Raw genomic sequence first — 24,376 nt, 5'->3', positions numbered from 1 at the left:
GAAGCTCTCTTTGGGCAGAGAACTGGATGGAGAGAGTGAAAGACCACATCTCTCTAGGGGAGAGGAGCTTTCTAGGCTGAGAGACCCACCAGTGCAAAGGCCCTGAGGTGGGGGTGTGCTTGGCAAGTTTAGAAATAGTAAGGAGGCCTGTGTATGAACGAGGAGTATGAACAAGGAGGAGTATGAACAAGGTTAATATAATTGGATTGTAGATGAGGTCAGAGAAAGAACCAGAGGCAAGATCATGTGGGGCCTTCAAGGGCTAGGCCATGGCAAGAAATGTGAAAGCTTTTTCAGGGCTGTAGTGTCAATCTAATTGCTGTGTGGAGAACACACTGAAGGTGAGCAGTAGTAGAAGCAGGAGACCAGCTGGGAGCTTAGAGCAGTTGTCAGGGTGAGAGGTGATGTAGGGAGAGATGAGAGGGGCAAAATGCAGGTAGAGCCATCAAGATTGGTTGATGAATTGATGTGGGCTATGGAAAATAAAGGTTAAGGCTTCCTCCTTGGTTTTGGCCCAAGTAACCAAGAGGATTTTGTCATCGCTTTCTGAAATAGGAAACACCTGGGGTTTAGGTGGAATGACATCAAGTGCTTATTTTTGCATTTGTTGGCAATACTTATCATGGAATAAAATGGAGATTTCAAACTGGCAGTTGGATATATATTCTGCTGTTCAGAGAAGACATTGGGCCTGGGGATATAAATTTAGTAGTATTAGTATATAGATGATATGTAGAGCTATGAAACAGGATGAGATCACTTTTGAGAGTGAGTTTAGTTGGAGAAGAGGAATATCCCCAGCTCCCCAACTTTTAACAACTGTCAAATAATAAAACAGAGACCTCCTCACCTATCGAGTTTAAAAAAAGAAAAAAGCTGAGCTTATTTACACATCAGGCAAGAAATTCACTGCATAGTTCTCGAAAAAATAAAAGTCAGAGTTTTTAAAGCATTAGAGAGAGGCTTACATGGTGATGATGCTAATTCACAATTGAAAATCAGCACTTGGATAGGAGAGAACGAGTTCCTAACTCTGTACTTGCTTGGTTAAAACAAGTCCCTTGTTCATTGGTCAAGAGTCTTCAGTGAAGTCCAGGGAGGGTCTGGTGTCCTGGGGTCACTTGAAATTCATAGTTATTGATCATTGTCAGCTGGTTAAAACCTCTGTGATGAAATATGGCATTCAGCCATGAAATCTCTTAGGCAGTTATTACTGGGAAGTGGAGAATATTCCGTTTGTACAGCTTGGAAAATGAGGAGGATCTGGCAAAGAAGAGTAAAGAGGACCTGCCACTGAAGTGGGAGGCAAGGACTATGGCAACCAAGGATCATGTGGTCATTAAGATGTGAAGAATCTGAGAAGCAGGGAGGATCTGTGGTGTCCAGTGCTGCTGAGAGGTCTAGTAAGATAAGGACAAAAACTTGTTCATTGTACCTGCAACTTGGGGTTGTTGGGGACCTTGACATGTAGTAGTGGAGACAGTCATGATTTTATTGAGTTTAAGAGAAAATGAGAGGGAAAAAGCGGAGACAGAAGCATAGATAAGTCTTTTAAGAAATTTAGCTGTGAAGGAGAGCAGAGTAACAGGATGATGGCTGAAGAAAAGCGTGAAGGTCAAGGAAGTTTTCTCTCTCTCTTTAAAGATGATATACATTTGCTGCAGAAGAGATTGACTTGGAAGTGGTGGTGGTGGTAGGGTTGTTGATGCAAGAGAAAGGGCGGACTATTGCAACAGCAGATTTCTTGGGAAGTGATAAGATTAGCATCCAAGTGAAGAAGCTGCCACTGCTTAGGAGTGTAGACAGCATATCTGTTACAACAAGAGAGAAGGAAGCTTATGTAAGTATCGATACCTGTAAGTTGGTAGATTTGCTTCCATTTTCTCAGTGATATAAGAAACAAGGTCACTAGCTGAGAATGTGGAGGAATAGAGTTGGGGGAAATTGGAGGCGCAAAAGGTGAGAGAAACTTGGAAGTAGTGAAGCTAGAGAGAGGGAGAGTGGATTGAGCCCATCAGGGGTTGCAGAAGGATTTCCGGGCAATCTTGAGAGCCCTCTTTAGGTTTGTGGTGGTGAGACTTGTCAGCATCTGGTGTATTTCCCCCTCTCCTCTGCTCCCTTCCTTTCCCACCACCACATTCAGCTGCTCAGGACAATTGTGAAGGAGAGAGGAAAGGGCAAGGGAGTTGCAGTTGTTTGCAAGGGAATTGTTACTGTGGAATTATTATGGTGATGAACCCTAGAACGTAAGCTGAGAATGCAAAGGGGGTGATGCACTGCATGGTGGAAAAAGAATAGTGTCAAAAGGTTAGGGGTTCCACTCTTCGTAGACACCATGTGGTGCCTGGAAAGGGCTCAGGATATCACCAGAAAACAAAATAAAACAAAACAAAAACCTCAACCAATTTTACCTGTAACCAATCAATAATGCCCTCAGTCCAGAATACATTTCTTTACTTTTCTCCTCAGGTGGTTTCGGCCATCACTTGGGCACTAGAATCTTTTGCTGCTATTTTCTCCTCTTCTTTCCTTTGTACCCCTCTTCCCTAGGGTCCAGGATATACTCTAGTTGAGCCAGTTGGTCTTAATTCACACTTTCACCTCGTAAGTCCATGCTGGGGAGACCCATTTCACTCAGGCGCCTTGTATTTTCCAAGGAAAGCACCAAAAGCCAAGCTTTCCTCTTGGCTTAAAATGGATTGCTTCTATGGAATCACTTTTCTCTATGCTGGAAACTCCCCTTCCCACCAGAGGTGAGGATCAGGGGAGAGGGAGTGTGAAGGGAGCAGAGAGCCTCCTTCCTGCACTTAAGTGCTGTACTTTCTTCTGTATGTTCTAAATTTGTGCATATGGTATTAACTTTGACTAGAACACACTTCTGTGTCAGTGCTTCTAATTTTGGCAAACAATCTCATTCATGTAGACAGTGTTTTTCTTGGTCTTTATCTTTTCAGGTGAGGAGGCCCATCCTTTTGGCTGACCCCTCCATTAGCTCCCCCAGCCTCATCCAATAAATTACTATCCACCTCCCTCAGGGGACCATGTGAATGCAGCCTACTTGCAGAAATTCTAGGAGTTCCTGTAAGGGCGGGATAAAAATGCTTGCTTACTCTCTTTCCAGGATTCAACTTTGAAGATGACCAACTATTTATTGGCATTTTTGGCTATAAAATGCTTTAAGCTTATGTCTTTAGGGATGACCCACAGTGACTCCCATGTCTCCTTGCTGGGCCATGACTCAGCCCTCAGAGCCCTTCCTTTTGAATGATTTCAGGTATTTTTTATCCCTGAGTATATAACCTGGCCCATATCCATATTAAAAGTCATCTGCCATGTGCCCACTCAGATTCATAAGTGCTTCCTGAAGTCTAGCCCCATCCGCTTGGTGCTTCACATCCAGGAAGAAGTAAATACCATTCACATACTGTATGGCTAAGAAAAATGACATCATTCTGGAACAGGGAAGTATTGCCTAGACTTGATCTTCCTTTTGCTTCAGAATTACTTAAAATTTGAGCTATGCTGATGACTCACACATAGGGGTAACAATTGTTATTCACAAGAGGGTCATTGCAAGGAGTTGGTTGTCAGAATCTTCTCACACCCTTTACACTTTTGCCCTGTTCTGGAACATACTCTGATCTCTGACCTTAGTCATTGGCCTTTGAGGACTCTGAAGGGTCCTGTAAAGAGATGAGAATCACCATGCAGTAGTTTGCGGGGGGTCCACGAAGGGTGGTGAAAGGAGCATGGGCTATCGAGTCAGGCCAACCTGGTCTGTTGATTCTGGTCTCCTGCCTGCTGGCCATGGGACCCCAGTCAGGGTATTTAACCTCCCTTAGCCTCAGTTTCCCTAGGCTCAAAATAAGGACAAATAATAGTACTTATTCACAAGATTATGGTAAAAAGTGAATGTAATCACACATTTAAAGCACTTAGCACAGTGTCTGGTCCGTATATTCTCAATTCATGTTATTAATCCTTTAAAACTCTAAATAAACTCAAGCCTAAGTAGACCTATGTGGTCTTGGACCTCATTTCTCTCAGCCCCACTGCCCATCTATAAAGCAGAGTTGATATGATAGTGAAATGGGATGGCTGCTGTCTGAAACTTAATAGCATAACCTCTGACGCCTTTCAGTGCACTCCTCCGAGCCATTTTGTAGAAATGCTACCAGAAAGATGTTATCTGGGCACCAACCAATTCATTTCTTATTTCTTTAGATTGGATGTGGGAGAAAAGTCAAAAACTCTTTTCTAGGTACTCAGAAGCCACCACTTCCAGCTCAAATCTTTGGAAGACAGAAAAAAGAAGTTTCTTTTAGGAAGGAGAACATAGAATGTCCATTCTGTTCTAGTTACAGGGGCATGTACCCACGTGCAGCACCTGCAGACAGAACAGTGGAGTGGTCTGGAAACAGAAGGCTGCCATGGCCACCCAGGGCAATTATTTCTTTAAAATATGTGAAGAGGGATTGATCCTAAAGGGGCTTGAAGGCAGAATAGAGCCTGGAGGAGTGGGTGCTGGAGGTGATGTGGAAAAACCTCTGAAGCAGATAGATTGAAAAATGCTTCTGCTACTGTTGCTTCCCTTTTTTCTTTCTCTTCTTCCTCCTCTTCCTCTTCATGAAATCACTCTAGGTGGCTTAATAGTTACCATTTGAGTAGGAAACCAACCCACTCATGGTAGAGCAGGGGCCTTTTGAGGCTAGGCAAAGCTGGCTTCAGTCCCCAATTCCATCATTTGCCCCTCTGAGCCTCAGTTGTTGCATATGTAAAACGGAGATGATAATCCTTATCTCAGAGAATCACTGTGAAATTCTGTGTAAGAGCTCAGCATGGTGCCTGGCCCATGGAAATTGCAGAGGAAACTCTAGTTCCCTTCCCTGCCTCCTTCCCACACCCAGTCTTGCTATGTGTCTATCTCCTAAACAGAAATGATTCTCAAACCCTTCCTTCTTTAACAAAAAAAGCTTTGCCTGCCATAAAACTTTAGCAAATAGTGATTGAATTGGGGATTTCTGGGAAGAACTGTATAAGAGCATGCAGCCTATGTTCATTTGATTTGTAGATATATTATAATTACTTTCACCACATGAAACCCACTTGAGGTACTGTTAAGCAAAGGAATAATGCCGCTTTTGCTCCTTTTCTCTCAACCCTTCTTTCTTTCATGCAAATCAGAAACATTAATCCGTTGTGGCTCCCTGGACTCTTGGCTATGGGAAAACTCATCGCCTAGCTTTTTTTTTTTCCTGAAAATAACATAATTTTCAAAAACTCATAACTTCTGAGTGCAGTTCCAACCCTCTCATTGATAAGGCAATAACCCAAGCAAACATCAGATGAAGTTACAAGTCTGAACATAAAGTAGAGTGGAGGCATTATTTGGATCAGACGAATTAAAGTTCTCCATCAAGTTACACAAATTCTTAAAGGCAGAATAGACTTTGGATAGAGCTATTAGACTGAGCCATTAAGTAACCTAGCTTCTAGTTCATCTCCCAGAGATCTTTGGCATGCCTTAGTCACAAGATTCAGACATCTTAGATTGGCTGCCCTTGGTAGCAAATGTGCATTGAGGTCCTGAGGTCAATTAAATCTACTAGTGGCTCAGTCTTTTTTCTCTCGTTTTCCAGTTGATGTCGTGAAAGCCTCTTAGAAATTTTCTTTTATAAGTGATATAAATGACAGCTCAAAGACACATTCCAAGCACAAGGGTCAGTATTCTCTCTCTCTTTATTTTATGTTCAGGTCACAGCTCCGTGGAGTCACCAACAAACGTGCCTTCTCTTTCTTCTAATTCATTTGCATGGAATCTGACCTGGATAATGAAAGATTCCTTCCCTTTCCTGTCTCATCGCAGCCGATATGGTAAGTATATTTTTGATAGTTATTTGTAATGTCAACATCTCATAATTAAAGAAGTTCGAGTTTCAGTTTGTGATGTATGGCTTTTCAGGGAAGAAGTCTTTCTGTGCCCTGAGTCTTCCATTGACACCCAGTTCCACAAGACCATTCCTGCCAGGCCTGGTCTCTCCATACTGACAGCTGCATTGTGTATCCTGGAGGAGGCCAAGGGCATTGTTTCTGCCATATCTTACGCCCCAGCCTTTACGGTTTATGGTATTCCTGACATCCCCTTAACAGCCATTAGACGTGATGCTTATTTGCATTTTGACTGTGGCTCTCTAGAAGCAGGGTTCTAACCTGTGAGTATTTCTAATGATGGAGATCTCTTGAGAGAGGGTTGTTATTATGAGGGTTGCAGGTCTTTTGGGGCTCCTCCAGTGACTCCCTTTCGTTTAGGTACCTCCTTAAGAGTATGCAGACATGTTCCTAGATATTCTTTGAGCTCATGTGATTCTGTAACAACCTCGGAGGTAAGGAAGCCAGCTCCCATTCCATTTTTACAGATGTAGAAACTGAGCATAATAAAATTGTACAGAGTCAATTTTCTAACTATAAAACCAGAATTCTTCCCTTATGTTCACTTTTTCTCCGAGGGAGCTACCTACTCAGACCCCTAGTCTGAGGCCATATTTACGTGGTGTAGCATTCCTCCTCCTCCACGTTCATCCTAATAGCTCACAGGAAATGGGTCTCTGTAGAGGAAAGGGCAGGTTTGGGGGAGGGCTGATGTATTTCCACTTGGACATTTTTTCTTCTCTTGAATTCCTCTGGAGTGAACCTCATGAGGGCAGACACTAAGCTGTGTTTGCTCCCCACTGTATCCTATCATGTAGAAGAAACTCATAGAGGCTTCTGCATGATGAATGAATGCAGAAAGCCTTCAGGGGTGGAATTCACTCATCAGGCATGATTGAATTAAGTATTTATGAACAGCACTAAGTTCTAGATTCCCTTCTGGGCATATTTACCTATTCTTGCCGCTCAGTCTCTGCCCTTGGGCCCAAGCTTTTTAAAGTGCACCCAGCAGAGATCTTCCACTTGCTGGTATCCCTCATTCGTAAGGCAGTAAGTCTTGGTTCATATTAACTGTACCTTTCATTTTAAACTTAAAAAAAATAAATGCATCAAAAACCCTAGGGCAATTTATGACTGACTGTACACTGCTGGGATGTTTCCTGCTATCCCTAAGCCTCTCCAGTGGGAGGGGAAGGTCTGTAGTTGTCAGGAGATTCCAGATAAGAATTACTTCTTGATTTCATTTAAGTCAGACATTGAGTGTCATCTTAGGATAAGGGCAGGTGTTTATAAATAATTAAAATCTGGTCCTTTATATCGTTACTGCTTTGTAAAACCAGATTTGTGATAAAACCAGTCTTTGGATAACATTTTTGAATTTGAATTAAAGTCATTTAGTGTCTCCACAACTTTTATAAAATGCAGTATGTCCAAAAAAGGCAGGTCTGCCTCCTGCATGACACAGAGGGCATAGCATCTGTTCTCTCTGAAACATCCAGAAAGAGGTTGCAGGGAAAGGACAGAACCACTGGAGCCTATTTAAACTGCTACCTGCCCACGGCTTGGCTCTGATACGTTACTTCCTCTCCCTGGGACTCACCTTTCTCATCTGTGAAATGAGGATGGGGTGATGTGCTCCTTGGGGCAAACAAGTAGATCTGGAGGAGTCCCAGGATCCCTTTCAGATGCTCTGTGTGGCCTAGAATCTGCATGATCTGCCTTCTTGGCAGAGGAGAGAACCCCAACCATCGGGCAGACATTGCCCAAATGCTCAATAAAGTCGGCACAATTACGGCTATTGATTCACAAGGTGAGAAGAAATGATTCTTGATTGGTGGCTACTTGACTGAGTACAGTAGTAAATTCAGAGCCTTTTCATCTTCTTCCGATATTTAATTCAGCTGACACTCATAAAGACCCACCTGTCCCCACCACCACCTCTGTGTGCCTGGTCCAGTGCCACATGCTAGAGGTGACACAAAAACAAACATGGGTGAGACTTGCTTCTGCTCTCTCAGAGCTCATTGGCCAGAGAAACAATTCTGTGGGCAGCTCCACCCATCCACAGAGAGCACCTCTGGGGCACAGAGGTTGAGGACTAGTCCTGAGACTCAGGGCAGAGCAAACTGAAGACCGAGGCTCCTGTCCCCTTAAGGATGTTTGCGAGGCTTAGTTCACATCTCCTTAGGAACCAAAGAGGCCAGCAGGTTGACTGGTGATAAATCCACACCTTTCAACTGCCATGAAAGACATTTTAAGGAATGTTAACAACTTCATTAATCTTAAGGCCTCAAACTTGGGCAGAGAAATTTGACTGGAAAATTGCCGCCTGAAGGGATAGTTCTTCAGACAGTGAGAAGTAACCGAGTCTCAGCAAGTCAATGTGGGCACTTGAGTGGTAGAGCTTTGTGCCTGGTGGCTGTCTTCGCCTGCATTCTGGGGCAGGGGCGGGAGAGAAAGTCTGGGTCGGGGAGCAGGAGGGGGCGGTTCGGGTAGGCGTCAACAACCTGACGGCAGGCAGCATGATGGACAGCAGTGGGCCAGCCCTCTCAGGCAAGCTGTCCAGTCCTGAATTGAGTATGGCTTTCTTTTCACTGGTGTTTTATGAGAAGAGACGAGGTGGAGAGAGGCTAGTAAAATTTACTCACCCCAGCTTGTAATTATCTGCTTGAGGAAAAAGTTTGACCTACCTTTTTGAAGTCTCCCCGTATTTCTTCTAATTTACATTGGGGACTTTTATGTTGTATAAAATATATTCTCTTCAATGGCATTTGGTGTCAGATTCCAGCTCTTTCTCATCTCTTGTCTTGAATGATGGGAGCCCACTAATTTCATCATCAACAAACAGAGCTGCACATTCTTCCCCCAAGGCTTTGAAGGAGGGAGGTCATCTAAACAAAGAATTTTTTTCCTTTTATCATCTAGCTTTGATACCTTAAGACTTATTTATAGGCTTGGCCAAAGGATTGGGCTCTAACTCCCTACCCAGATAAAAAGTCTCTTCCATCTAGTAACTTCAGGTAGCTCACAGATTGAGGCCACTGGGGGTTTTGATCACCTTGAGTTCTAGAGCCACAAAAGTTGATGGTATCCTGCTCAACTTTAATTCATGTTTGCCCATTCTGGGTAGAAGAAGAATCAGATCAACGTTTAAGACAGAAAAAGCAAAGGTTCTGCTCAGATGAGGAGGAAGAAGAGAATTTTCATTTATTGGGAAAAAAAAAGTTTGATACTTTGCAAAACTCTTCTTGCCACCTTTTCTCACTTAAACTTGTTATAAAGTTGTGGTGGGTGAAAATTGTTTTATATCCCATTTTTAAAGAAGAGTAAATCGAGGGCTGAAGACAGTAATTGACCATGCTCTCAAGTTATGGAGCAGGTGATCGTTAGAAAAGACTGAACCCATATTTTATGATTCTAGGTTGAGTGCTCTTTCTACCACATCATAAAGTTAATTCACAGATGAAGTCCCCATTCTGTGGAGAGGGCTTTCATTTGCTGAACAACCTGGTGTTTAGAGTAAATGATCAACCTGATATCCAAGATCTGGGCAGCTGTAGGACCAAGACTTGATGTCCCCAAATTGAGACTATCCCAGGCAGGCTGGGTAACTCACCTCTTTCTAAATATGGATGTAGTCCCTCAGGCACCATGGACAGTCTTATCTTCCCTACCATAGTCTCTGATCCCTGCTATAGGTTGAATTTTGTGTCCCAGAAAGGTATATTGAAGTCCTAACCCCTAGTGTCTGTGAATGTGACCATATTTAAAAATAGGATCTTGGTAAATGCAATTAGGTTGAGTCCATACTGGATTAGAGTGGGCCATAATGCAATATAACAAGTGTCCTTATAAGAAGAGGAGACAGATACAGACAGATACACAGGATGAATGCCATGTAATAATGGAGGCAGAGATTAGAATGATGCATCTACGAGCCAAGGAATGCCAAAGATTGCCAGCAACTGCCAAAAGCTAGGGGAAAGGCATGGGACAGATTCTCCCCTAGAGCCATTGGCACACGGCCCTTTTGAAGCCTTGGTTTTGGACTTCTGGCCTCCAGAATAGTGAGAGAATAAATTTCTGCTGTCTTAAGTCACCAAGTTTGTAGTATTTTGTAGTAGTCTGTAGATACAATCCTTCATTGCCCCAGTCCTCTAATGTCCAGGGCACTGAATCCAGGAAAAGAAAGAGCCCTCTCAACATCTCAACATCAGGGCACAACAAAGCCATTGTTGGACTTTTAAATAAAAGTTCTATAAAAACTTTGTCTGCTTTGAAGTCCATTGGGACCCATCCAATTTAGGGACTGGTGCTTTTTGGAAACAAAGAAAAATTGGGCTTTTTAATTACTTCTCCTGCTGCTGCTGCTACCACCACCACCAGTCTTGTTAATGTATCAATTTCTTTGATTGAAAAGACTGGATAAATTAAATCTGTCTCTCTCTCTTAAAAAAAAAAATCAACCTACCACAGAATCAAAAATGGAAAACAAAAGGCCCTCCAGCCTCCTATGTGATTTGCTTCATAGCTCTGGCAGGAAGTCAGTTTGATCACATTTCTGAAATTACATGTTTATTGTGGCTGGCTGGCCGTGATCAGCCATTCTGCCCTCAAGAGCCTGGCATCAGTGAAAAACACCACCCCACTCCCTTGTGGACCATTGTTAGGGCTGAAAGCTTTCTTACCAGTTCCTCTGCCCTGATAGACCAGGCCTTTTTGTGTTCTCTTCCCAGCCCTGATCCACTGAGCTGGGAAGTCAAGTTCTTTCCTAGTTCACACTTCTGTATTTTTATCTACAGCATGGTAAGCTCAAGGCTTTCCTTGGTTACATTCACCATAAAGACTGAGTCCCAAAGGGGACAGCAATGCCAGCAGTCATGCACGACCAAGAGCAGGGAACATCTGTCCTCTGAGGACCAGTGACCTGCTGGGAACTAATGAAATTAGTCCATGGAAATTAAATGAAAAACAGTTGGCTTAGGTGTTTTGAGGAGAGACTTATTTAAAGTGTCCCACTTGATCATATTCCTTACCTTTAAAATGACGGCACATAGATCCACTCAATAAATAACCAACAATTTATCTCTTTGTTAGTGGCAGACTGAGTAAGGAGAAGCAAAGGAAAACACATCAGATTAAAAGATAATAAAAGAATAATCGACCAACTGACACAAAGGCAAGAAAATCAAGTCAGAAGAGATCCACCTAAAATGATTTTCACAGGCAGAGGGGGAAAGGGATTGACAAAAGGGAAAGAAAGAGAGACTGATGAGGGAATGGAAACAGAGACAGACAGCCAGACCAACAAATGTGGAAAGAATCACTCAGAGTTGTGTGGTCTCCTGGTCATGTTTTCTTTCTCCTGTTAATATGGTCTCAGCTTTCACACCTGTACAGGTGGCTCCCTAATGTCTGCTCCAATCTTGACCTCCTCCTAGGGGTTGTTTCTGCATCTCTACCAACCTGCCTACATCATTTTCCCCTAAGTGTGTCTCAGATACCACAGAGAATGGGAGGATGGGTATAATCATTCTTTAAGCACCAACTTTGTGCCTGATTCTGCTCTAGGCATGGTCATGATAAATACAAATAGTACTAGGAGTTCCTGAGGAAGAGGCAGACATGCCTGCTCTATGACAGGTGCAGTAACAGAAGCATGTTCAAATCTCCCTGAAACACAGGGACAGGGAGCCAGTTCTATGGAAGACTTAGAAAGGTAGATGTTCTGGAGAACTGAGCTGAATCTTGGACCTCAGGGACCAGTGAGAAGGGCCATTCCAGCCAGAGGGAATGAATGTGCACAGGTGTGTTCAGGAACAGGTCAAGCTCAGTGACACAGGGTATAGAGGACCTGTGGAGACAGGGAGAGGGAGAAGTGAGCCTGAAGAAACAGTTACTTCTGGGTGTACTGAGGGTTTAGATCTGATCCTACATGGGAAGCATAGATTGGAAAAGGAAGGGCAGGAGGAGAACATGGGAGAGATTCTGGCTATAAGGTGAGCATGGCTTGGTTGCCCATTCAGGAGAGTCCAGCCTGAGTAACTGGGTCAGTGGAGATCCCATTATCAGAAGTAGGAAGGAGGAGAAACATTTGGCAAGGAGAAAGGGTGACCACGACATCTAGAGGGAGAGAAGAAGACGGTGAGATCTAAGTAGAACAAGTTACATTTGCAGTACTTACAGTATATCCAGGTGAAGATGGCCAGTAGAGAGTTGTAAATCCATGACTTGAATTTGAGGAGAGAGGTGCAATAGAGTTGCACCTATCATAGACTGTGGTTGAGGTTGTGATTGGAGGATGAAGACCCAGAGGGAATCCAGGATTTTACATTTAGGAGGTAAACAGAAGAGAAGCACTGACAGAGATGGAGAAATAGGAATGATAGGAGGAAAACCAGATGGTAGAATAGCCACAGAAACCAAAGGGATAAAGAATTTTAGATGTAATGTCATCAATAGTATTGAAGCCAACTAGAGGACAAGGTCTGTGAGAAGGCCTTCCTCACCCTGATAAGTATCCTTAAAGTTTTACATTCCTTCTCCTTCCCCCATATTTCCTTCTTTCTCATTCCATTTTGTCCCCAGTTAGTTTGTCCTTCCCTTGAACTTATTTTCCTAGATCCTACCTGCTCCAGTTTGTAAGGCCAGCTCAGTCCCTGCTTCTACCTCAGAGATTTCTTGAGTACCCTGGCTACCCTGATGTCTCTTTCCCCTTGGAATTTTTTAATGGAAAATGTTGATGGAATTTTGTTGATAACACTTGGATGGTATAATCCCCCCCCCTTGAAATCTGAGAAGATTCTGCCTTGTGCAGGGAATGGTTATTTCCTGAACATCCCAAATTATCCAAGAATCACATTCCACAAAACCTGGGGCTTCCTTGATGTTTCTTATGAGCCAAATTACTTTCCTAGTTTTTATTTCATCCCTTTTATGGCCCAGGTGTAAACTAGGTCACATGATAAAGCAATCATGGATGAGCCTAATTTACCCAACTGGGTAGTGGAAGGCAGAGATTTTAAATGTCACTTTTACCTATCTATCTGTCTATCCATCCATCCATCCACTCATTCAGTGAATGTCCTCAATTTGCCAAGCTCTTTGCTCCTGCTCCTCGGAGAGATTCTAGCCTAGTTCACTTTTGTCACAGATCCAAGATAGTCCTAAATATCCATCTGAAAGGTGCTGCTTAAATGTTTGTTGTACAGTTGTTTTGTATGTGACTGTAGTGCCCCTGGATCTGATGAACCATCAAACCTAATAGGAAGGTTTACTTGGGAAATAAGGCTTTTCAGTTTTAGCAAAGACACAGTATGCCTGTTAGATTTAGTAGAGCTTCTTTTTGGAAACCATATAGTAAGCATTCACACCCCACAGCTGGTGACCACATTAACCCCAAATTAGGATAACCTGCAAGGTTGTAGACTTTACTCTGTCCCATTTTCTTATCAAGGAAGGTTATATAATGTCTTTCTGCAGCACTTTGCACGTCTGATGTCACACTGTTCCTCATATCTTAAATATTTGTGGCCCTGAATCATCATGATTCCTAGACTGTAAGCTCTTAGGGGTCAAGGAATCCACATTTTGTTTCCTTTGCATCCGCAGTACTTAAGCCAGTGTTTTGTACTTAGTTGGGTTCTTAATAAACATATACTAGGTAAAACTGCAACATTTACTGAACAATCCATGGGCAAATTAGGCATGTACTTAAGTCTCTCAATTCCCAGTCTGGAGCTTTTCTGCCCCTGAGGGTCTCTATTTTAGTAAAAGGTATGGATGTTCCCACAAATCCTCTTTTCCTAAAGTCATAATAATTGGTTGCAGGAAAGATAGGTATCTAAGGACAGAATGAATTGAACATACTTTGGTTTAGATTTCAAAGCTGTGACTTTACTTTGGGCTGGCTAATTTTTTTTTTCCTTCTCAATCTAAGAAAGCATATTCAGCAGACATGAGTGAGCTGAGGAATTTTTGTTTTGACAGCTTTAGGACATCTGAGATATTGTGTACAGAGCATTTCTAACTAGCCTAGAAAGACATGTGTCCAAAACATATTCAGGAAAATGACTGATCAAGAGTAAGAAACGTGAGAGGAAATCCTCTTAAAATGAAATGTTTTGTCAAGAGCAACCTCAGGTGCAAAACTTCATGTCAGAAGAGATTTCAGATTAACAAGACTTTAACCAGCCCATTTGAGTAGATGACTAGAATAATTTGATCTGTGAGAAATTCATAGAAATTGTGAGCTGTCAGGACCTGCAGCAGCCTAGTCAAATAGCCTCGTCTTACAGATGAGGAAACTAGGCCTAGAGAGGTCAGTGATCTGCCCAGGGCTGGTGGCAAAGCTGAGGTTCAGACCGAGACCAGCAATTTAGCAGGGCCCACATTTAACCCCTCCACAGCAGAGGCACATGCAGTGGTTCACATTGTCTCAGTACTTGGGCTACAAAACATTTCCTTACATGTTACTCCCATCTATTGCTTTATTCATCTCATCGCTTTAATTCCTTGGGTCTCTGTCAGCCCAGTGGGTTCATGCTGCCCTGAGGGTTGCATCAGTGTAGGGTCAGTACCATCCTGGTGTGGAGAAACCCATGTCCAGGCCTAGTCTAGTTGCCTCCCCATCCCCTGGAAAGCATCTTAAAAACAAGATTCTGGGATCTAGGGACTGTAGGGTTAGGTTTGGGAATCACAGATCTTCCATTCACCTCCTTGTTGCCTATTTAAATCTCCTCTGTGATATCCAAGCAAGACATCTTCCAGCCTCTGTTTCAAGGCAAAGCACCGAATGGTGGGGTAGAAACTCCAGCTGGGACTGAGATGTAGAATTTATTCCCAGCTCTGATTCTTGTGAGTGTTATTACCTTCAGCCACTCAACCACTCTCTTTGATTCTGTTTGTCATCTGAAGAATGAGAATGATCATGATTTCTAATTGACAGCATCACTGTAAGATTGACTATGAGGACAGAGTTCCGTGGAACAGAGGTGCTTCACTAATGCTCTCTGAAGAGGAATGAGACCCATTCCAGTGAGAGGCCAATGACCTGCATTTGGTGGCAATGGCTCTATTTGCTAGACGATTTTTCCTTAAAACTCTGTAAGTCCCTAGTTTTGTCTGCTGGAACCTGAAAACACTTTACCTTTAACTATGATACTATCTAAGCTGGGATTTAATGCTATGTAGTCCAGCTTCAAAATTCATACAACTACATGAAAATAAGCAACATTCCCCACCTGCCTGGAATAACCTCATTCCTTTCTCTATTCTTAACAAACTTCCTAGCTAAACCTTTACCATCTGTCCATATCCTTTCATTCCTCACAATGAAGCCAAAAGTTGCCTCCTCCCTGAGCCTCTGGTCCTTCCAGGCAGAAGGTCTCTTGTTCTGTGTCCCTTTGTCTCCACCATAGCTGCTTACTGTGAGAATTAGGTGTAAGTCCATCTCCCCCAGTGGATTGGAAGTTTCTGAAGAGCACAGGGTCCATGCTAAGGAAGCCTGGTATCTGCCTTGGTTTTGCAATTGACATCAGGAAAGAACCTCAGGTTCACCTCTAACATGTAGGAGATCCTCACCAGCAGAGACAGAAGAGTAAGTAGGGAGAGCCATCTTGCATGTTCTGAGGTCAAGGACTCCTAGGATGATGATCAGCCTTCTCCGGTTGTCATGGCTGCCACATTGCTCAGAGATCTCCTCCAAACATCTGGTTTCAGGAATGATCCATTTGGGTGGATGTCATGCTGAGCAGTGTGCCAACTACTACCATGTTTTCACCATGCTGTCTAGAGCCAGCCTCATTCTAATAGAGATGCCACATTCTACATAAATGCTTCCTAGAAATTGCAGGCAGAAAACTGGACTGGAAGTCCAGTCTGGATTTTGGTTTTAGCTTTCCTTCTTTTCCAGACTCTACCTTCTGCCACTTTGGCCAAGTCACTTCACCTTTCTGAGCCTCATTTTTCCCATCTGTAAAATGAGGAGGCTGTTAACTTCAGAATTTTAATTATTTTCAATTTTCTGTACTGGGATGAAGAGCAATGTCTCATTTCTTCAGTCTGTAATATTGTTATAGCCACAGATAAGAGAAATGAGAATTGAGTTTTCTGTTCCGATATCCCACCATTGTGGGCATGCAGGTGCACACACCCTCTTCTGAGACTTCTTCCGATGCTATGTTTGTATAATTGATTGATTGAAGGAGACTTGGACCTTCTTTGCTGCAGCTTGATTATAAGTGAGCTAAACAGATGTCTTGAGTTGGGTGATTGCTTCCCAGATGCATTTGAGGGGGAAAGCTGGTGGGAAGTAAATGATTTCAGTTCTGGGGCCCTATGACAAATGAATAGTGGCTGTGACAGAGGGCAGGCTGGTGGGAGGGGGCAGGTCTTATAAAGTATGTGACCAGATGTTCATGGCAGCTGGTGGATTAATATCAAAGGTGACTGGTGAGCTTAATGCTCCTTTAGGAGATAACCCAGAAAGGGGGAATAGAAGTCTCTAATCATCTGAGTCTACGCTGCAAGTTAGGACTCTTGGGATTCTGATGACCACCTGGCTAGAGCCAAGTTAGAGAGCTTGTTTCAGCCACCTGTCCAAAGGGGAAACTAGTCTTAGAATGGTAGAGATGGAAGAGATCTGAGAACATTTTATTCTGCCACTTAATTTATAGATGAGGAAACTGAGACCTAGGGAGATTAAGGGGCTTGCTTGAAGTAACACCTCAGAGCCAGGACTAGAACCTAGATCTTCTTACTCAAGGCCTAGCATGACTTCACTTCCAAAGGAAGGCTTCGTCAACATGTCAAAAAGCAAAGATTGAGCAGGGAGCTTCAACAAGATTAACCTTATCACTGAGATGACCAAGACTCAGAGAGCTGGAGAGAGTGCACCTCACTGCACAGCTGACATGTGGCAGGAGTCAAATCTCAGGTCTTATTCTCTATCTCTGAGAAACAATTATGATGGTATTAAGGTTGCTTGATGAATAAGACATATAGGCAGACACATATAGAGAAGACTGCAGAGATGGGTGGGACCGTGGAGACCACCATTCAGCAGTTAAGGAGTATCAGGCCCTGGCATCAGGCTATCTGCATCCCAGCAGTTAAATATTAGGTCAAGATAAATAGATATAGGGAAATAACCCCAAGACAAAATAACAAACATGCTGCCATGCTTAAACTAGTAGCAAAACTGATAATTCTCTTTTCAGATGCAGCTCCCAGGACAGAATACACAGTTAAATAAACTCATGGGCCTCTGTTGGCTATAGGAACCTTGCCCACCCCAATCTTAGTTTCCTTAACTGGGACCCTTAGCTCTACCCAAGAAACAGAGGATACCCCTAGAGGATGTCAGGAACCGTAGTTGCAAACTTTGAGCCCCAGACTTTAGTGTACCTGTAGCCTTGGCTTCCTGAGGCACATGCCCACTAGGATTAAGACTTGGATCTTGGGAATGTGTACACTGACTCAGTCCTCACTTAGGGCATCCCAGGTCCGACTGTGTAAAGGTGGGATGAGGACCTTTAAGGACGGCTAAGCTGCTTTTGCTCCTGTCCTGCCTCCAGCTTGGCCCTGTCTGTCCCTGCATGGGTCCAGTTCCTGTCTTGACTCATTGCAGGTCTTGACTCCTGTTAGTGTCTGTGACTCCAAATGAAGCGGGGGGGGGGGGTCTTTCTGCTACCTTTTCAATTCATAATTCCCTGTTTGTGAGATAATGACATCAAGGCCTTGGGAGTCCCAGGGAGGAAGCAGGTCAGTGGAAGCCAAATCAGTCACGTCCTGATGATTAACCTCAGATGTGACTTCTTTTCTCTAAGCCCCAGTGTCTTCCTCTGTTAAATGGGGGTAAGAGTCCTGCCTACTTCATGGGGATTCAATAAGATAATGGTGCAGGGTGCCTGGCATAGTGTCTGACCACAGTAAGCCCTCAGTGAATGTTATCAGTTATGAAAATACTTTCCACAGGCTTTCATGGAGATCCCCTGCCTTGGGGCTCCTCTATAAACCCCGACTTGAGTGCTGCCAGAGTCAAGAACATAAGTCTGACCCCAAGCTTGACTTCTGGAACACTTGTAATAAGAGACAAAATGAAGAAGACTGAAGTATCATGGATTGATGGCGTTCTTCTCTTTTTTTATGACTCTACACTCTGCAGTATTTGTTTCCAAACCTTGTGTTGGGCCAAGGCTGAGTGACATCAGCCAGTGGGCTCCTATGGACCTGCCCAGGCTGGCCCTTGCCACCCTGTGGTCACCTGGAAACCAGCCAGCCTTAGAGGGTGTGTCTTAAAATCTAAAGGAAGCTGCTGGTCTCCTAACTTGAATTGTCTTAAGGAGACTGAAGAAACTAGTGGGAGGTCTCTGGCTTTACAGGGTCAGGGTGAAGGATGTACAAAGGACCTTGATCCAGGGGATTTGGGGGGAGCCTGAGGTCAGTGTAGATACAAAGGAGGACTGCTAGATTTTCTACATCCACCCAAAGGAAGACCTGACTGTCCAAAGTACACCAAGTCTCTCTCTTACCCTTTGGTGGTGTTATGGATGGTGCCTGGAACTTCATGCAGTCTCCTTGCCGAGGCTCAGACTGGGAAGATCCCCGCCTCTGCCCGAGTAGCAAAGGCTGGCTTGCTAGGCACAGGCCTTGGGCATGATTGCTTGGGTAGTCTCACACATTCCCAGAGCCTAGATTTCTACCTTCAGATTCTGTGTCCAAGGGTTTGGTCATTTCAGCTTAAGCTGAAACTATAGCCCAGGGAACTAGGCCTCACTTTGGGCAGGGCCACCTCAGGGTTTTTCTGATGGGTTACATTCTGATGGTAACATTTTTATGAATGGCTGTGTTTTATACTAGAACAGTGTCTTGAAGCTACCTGTTAATTTAGTGTTTGAAATGTGACTCATATCCTGGAAGATTTCAGAATATGGGTATAAACTGATAAAAATGCATGAATACACACACACACTCACACTCATACTCACCCTGGAGCAGTTGTCTGTAAAACTTGCCTGAACTCTCCTTCTTAATTCTTTGACGATCTTGAGGCAAACTGAGTCTCCTTAGAGTATGATGCACATTCTGCCTCCTTCCGTGGGGAATCTGCTTTACAGGTGATGGCCAGCCCCTGTTTAGAGGCAGGCAGAGTGAGGTGACTGGCGGGTCTGTAGGTTTGGTTGTGTTGGCCCAGGATGAGTCCTGTAGAATCACTGACCCTCAGAGGTGGAGGCACCATAGGGGGTGTATGATCCATTTCTGTCCTGCAAATGCAAAACACCAGGCACAGAAAGAGGAATGGATGCGCCTAGGCCCCTCAACTGCTGTGTGCAAGACCAGACCTGGAACCGTCCTCACTGCTCTCCCAAGACCTTTCCCTTCACAGCACTTGATACTCCTCTCAACAGGAGAACTGTTTCTGGGAGATTACATCGCTTTATATTTCTTCCATAATGGAAGTGCTAGAAAGTGGGTAGTGATTTCAGCTATGTCATTAGCAGGTCTTGGAAAGTGTATGTTTTTTTCATTGCTGTTTTTCTTTCTTTTTCTTTAGTATGTGTTTTTTAAAAATAGCTTTCATTTATTTATTTTAAATCAAAGTATAGTTGATTACAATGTATTAGTTTCTGGTGTATGGCATAGTGATTCAGTTATATGTATCTTATTGCTGTTTTTCAATGGTTAGATTCTCCTGGGTCCAAACAGTTATGTAAAGTAAGGTGGAAATCTCTAGATTCTTCTGACGGTCACAGTCACTTTGTAAAATGGAACTGACACAGAGGAAATACAGATCTGTCCCCTTAGGGTAAAAGAGGGGCCTTCACAGATATGAAAAGGTTGCAGACTTAGTGTCTAATAATAACCAATATAGAGCACTTCATAGGTTTCTCATATATTATTTACTTTAATCTGTTGGCCCTAGATTAAAAGCTGTGGAGATGTGATAAAAAAACCTGGATCTTCAGCCCTGGGTCACATTCTGGTTCTGCCTCAGGGTAGTCCTTTTGTCTTTGTGCGAGTACAGTAAACTTTCTGAGCCTCAGTTTCCTCATCTTTAAAAAGAAGACACGATCCACTTCTCAGCTTTGTTCAGCAGTTTAAATATAGTGATGTAAGAAAATTCCTATCACAGTCCCTGGCAGACAACAGGGGGTCAGTGAATTTCCCACTCTTCCTCTTAGGCGTCGACCTGCTCAGCTACTGGGTTGCTTAAGGCTGAATGCTTCAGTGAAGCCCTTAATCCCTCTGAGTCCTGTCAGTAAGAGAGATTCCACAGCACCTAACACACAGGGACCGAGTCAGAGGCGGGTTAAAGAGAGAGCTCCAAGAAGCACCCTAGGTCTAGAAACTCAGAAGAGACCTAAGGAAAATGAGACTTTACCTGGTGTTTTTAGAGAAGATGAGTCCCAGGTATGGTTGTTCGAAAGGCACTGAGGCTAGCTCGGGAGACAGAAACCTGTGTCGAAATGCTATAAGAAATTAAATTAGAATGTAGAAAAATCCAATTCGATTTCACTCAAAATGAGCAGTAATGTTAACTCCAATTTTATTTAAAGCCGAAGAGTACAGCTTTGGCAGCTAAAGAGATGCTACCTCAGAGCAAGAGTTTCAAAATTAACCCATTTGATAATAAGAATATCTCCCTAGCCTGTTTTATTAGGCAGAGTCTGACCCAAACACAGCCAATTATCAGACTCTCCACAGAACAAAAATCCAAGGATTGATGACATTTGATGCTGGGTTGTATATTCTGTTGTCTGTTTGTCTGATACGCACACAGGGCACACTTGACAGGTAGTGGCATGCCGCACTTCTGTCCCAAATAGAAATAGGATGGCTTTAATTGGAGAAGAAAAGTCGAGATGGAGGACGGGCTTTAGAAGTCGAAGGTTTGGAAAAGGCACTGATGGTTGTCATGTGGGATGGAGGTGGCCAGTAGCTTTCTCTCCCACCTTCTGACTTGATCATTCACTAGTGTGGATGGGTCTTTTTGATTATCCTCAGAGGAGCCAGATTTAATGGCTATACCTTTCATTATAAGGATAATTTTTGTGCTACAAAGTACAAAATTTCATATCGCTTTTTTTTTCCTGCTTGCATTCTGCTAACAAAACCAGGTGCCTGGCAAGCAAGTCTTAAAGATTAAGGCAGACTACAATTCATGGACACCAACTCATAGCAGCAGCTCAGCCCCCAGAGGCAGGTAGAAAGTATTCATGGATGATAAAATATGTAGGCAGCACGTGACATGTCAACTCGAACAAGGCTAGCTCTGCCTATTTCAGCTTGACATTATAAAGGTGAATTGTCTGAATCGTGAAAGGGAGAGTGGTGTTAACCTTAGGACCAGAAGGATGGCGTCTCCTGGAAAGCAGCTGGTACATAAATCTCTGCTGGTTGAGAAGCAGAAAGATACTTACTAGAAGTGTAATTGAGGGATTTTTTTCTTCCCCCCTGAACTTAGTTTGGCCAGTGTCAATGGGAATTATTTTACTCCCACTCCAGGGCAGGGCCAGCTTCTGTGGTGTAACTAAGGGACATTCCAGTGACTGACTGCCTGCATTAGACTTGACCCTCCTTCTCCTCTGCCTTCTGAGATTCCCAGCAGGAAACTCATCTTGGAGATCAAGGTAGCAGTGGCTCTAGGAATAGCTGTTAAAATGCACAATAATAATCGGGAGTTAGTACCCATTAACACTACTACACAGGTTGGTTTGTCAAATTAATAATAACCCTTCTGAGAGCAAGGACTTTGGAATCTTAAAAGAATCAAATCAAGCAGGAGCTTTAGAAGACATCTAGTTTGGGTTTCATTCTGTATTTGAGGAACTTGAGGTCCAGAGAGGCTAAGTGGCTTGTTCAAGGTAACCAGAAAATCAGTGGCAGAGTTGGAGCTAAACCCAGGTTTCCTTGGGTAATTGTTTCTAGAACCATGTAGTCTAAACCTCTTATTTTACAGATGAAGGCACCAAATTCCACATGTGAGAAGAGACTGGCTAAGCCTGGACACCAACCAAATTTCCTATATTCTTATACAATGGTCTTTATATCACATTTTCTCTTTCCTCACATGCCCAGGACTGAAGGGAGATGATGAAGTAAAGGGTAAATGAATTATTTGTGTTTTGGCACATACTCTGTTGATCCATCAGTGAACACTGAGAGCCTTCTAGGTACAAAACACTTCAGCCACTTTGGGTAATACACAATGAACAAGGCAGAGGAGAGAGAATGGAGTGTATCTGAAAAGTAGGACAGACTTGACATGATTGGGCACAAGGATGATTTCTGCAAAAGTTGTAGATGAGATAGAGGCCAACTTCCTGGGGTGGAGGAGTTGGGCTGGAAGGTCACATTTGGGAGACAGTTTGCTCCACTGACCTTTGGCTGTCATTGCAGGTCTAGAGTGCAGCTTTGACTTCCCCTGTGAGCTGGAGTATTCCCCTCCACTGCATGACCTTGGGAACCAGAGCTGGTCCTGGCGCCAGTGTCCCCTCCGAAGAGGCTTCCCAGATGGACCTGTTGGATGGGCCTGAGGCAGAGCATTCCAAGGAGATGCCCAGAGGTAAGGGTAGAGGCCACTGCAAAATGTCCTGGATGGGCCAGGATGGGGATGGAATGTCTACTTCCATTTGAAATTTTGAAGCTTCCCCACCCCTGCTCTATGCTGTTTATAATAACTGTGCCTCCACATGTCTTCTTGGGCTCTACGAGGAAGAGGAGAATGCAAGTCTAATCTTAAGATCAATCCAACCCTTTACTCTCTTATCAAGTAAGAAAATAGGACTTCATAGCTCTCTTTCACACAGATTTCCCAGTGTAAGATGTAGAAGAAAATGCTGATCTGTTTGTTCATTTGGACTGGGATCACCAAATAAAACACAGGACACCCAGTTAAATTTGAGCTTTAAGTGAACAACAGATGATTTTTTTAGTGTAAGTATGTCTCATGCAATAGTTGGGACATACTTATACTCAAAAATTACTCCAATTATACTCAAACATTCAAACATAATTGAGTGTCTTGCATTTTTATTTGCTAAATTTGGCAATCCTAATTCGGAAGGTATTGTATGACTGAGTTAAATGTTCGTTTCAAAGCCATTAATGAATATTCAGACTGCATATTAATTTTGCTAGTTGCTTCCAGTAGTTCTGAGCTGTTTCTGAATATCCTCTTCTGAATTGTCAAGACTGAAAAAGATAGGCTCAAGATAAGTGGTGGGTGCTTGTTAAATACTTGCTGAGTTTTTAGAGATGTGGAGGCACTAAGCCCTAGTCCTGCCTGCCTCCAGTTCTCTCTAAGGCAAATCTTAGGGCTCCCAATTCCTTGGACCCAGAAAACTGTACCTGCTCCAAATTTTTAGTCTACATTTCTAACTTTTAAGAAGAAATGATAGCTGACATAGTACTGGACTTACTGTACATTCAAAGTAGTACTTTCATTTTGCAAAGCCCTTCCAACTACACTGTCTCATTGGATTCCAGTTTTGTGAGGGAGGCAGGGAAAATGAAAAAGCTTGGGCTCAGAGAGGGAAGTGACTTGCTAGAGATCACGCAGCTTGTGTGTGTGTGGGTCCAGGTCTAGATGATGAGTCCCGGACACGATGAGTCCTAGACAAGAACGTTTCTGTCTTTGCAGCAAAAGTTGTGCTGAGAGCCTGCTGTGGGCCCAGTTTTGAGGGTGATTTTCTCAGGCAAATGTTCTTGGGAATCTAACAGACAGGGCTCAAGTAAACTCATGGGGGTAATGACTAATGACTAGTAACTAACACTTCTAGGCTTCTACATTAGCTTCGAACCGCGAACTTTGAGGCACTTTCTTTTCTATACACTCTCCCAGGCTGACCTTTTATGTTTTTATGGCTCTTTTGAAATTTCTTGAACTTGACTTACATTTTAAGCTGCTTTCACCTGGATCCTGATATGTAATGTGAAGGGGTGTGTGTGTGTGTGTGTGTGTGTGTGTGTGTAGGTGAGTGGCTCTTAACCCCATAGTGCATCTGAATCTTCTGGAGAACTTATGAAAAATACCACTTGGGTCCTATAGCCTAAGATTCTGTTTCAGTAGATCTGAGATGGAGCCTAGAAATCTGTATATTTTCAAAATTTATTGTAAAATCTAACATGTGCAAAAAAGTAGGTATGATGTATATACATGTATTAAAGATTACGATGAAATCAGTGCTTGTGTTCGCACCACCAAGTGTAAGAATTTGAATGTTGTCAGTCCTTTTACAACCTCTTCTGTCCCCCACCTAGATCAAGAATCTCTTTCTTCCCCCAGAGGTACTGTGCTGCGCTTTATGTTAATCATTCATTTGCTTTTCTTTATGTTCTAACCACTTGTGTATATAGCCTCAAGCAACATATTGATTAGGTTTGCAACCTGTTATATGAATGGAATAATGCTGTTTTTAAATAATTTGTCCATTTTTATGCATGT

The 24,376-nt window shown here is 43.2% G+C and overlaps 1 protein-coding gene across 1 annotated transcript in view; it reads left to right on the top strand.

The window, feature by feature from the left end:
* Positions 1 to 24,376, top strand: part of ALK (ALK receptor tyrosine kinase) — a 678,293-nt gene that overhangs the window by 197,757 nt on the left and 456,160 nt on the right. Inside the window, 3 exon segments of the mRNA XM_032497290.1 lie at positions 5,755 to 5,874; positions 22,330 to 22,418; positions 22,420 to 22,495. Coding sequence (XP_032353181.1) covers positions 5,755 to 5,874; positions 22,330 to 22,418; positions 22,420 to 22,495 — 285 coding nt within the window.

Source organism: Camelus ferus, chromosome 15, assembly GCF_009834535.1.
Source record: "Camelus ferus isolate YT-003-E chromosome 15, BCGSAC_Cfer_1.0, whole genome shotgun sequence".
NCBI classification, from domain to species: Eukaryota; Metazoa; Chordata; class Mammalia; order Artiodactyla; family Camelidae; genus Camelus; species Camelus ferus.
Note: the sequence above shows the minus strand (reverse complement) of the source record. Positions and strands in the feature narration are given on the sequence as shown.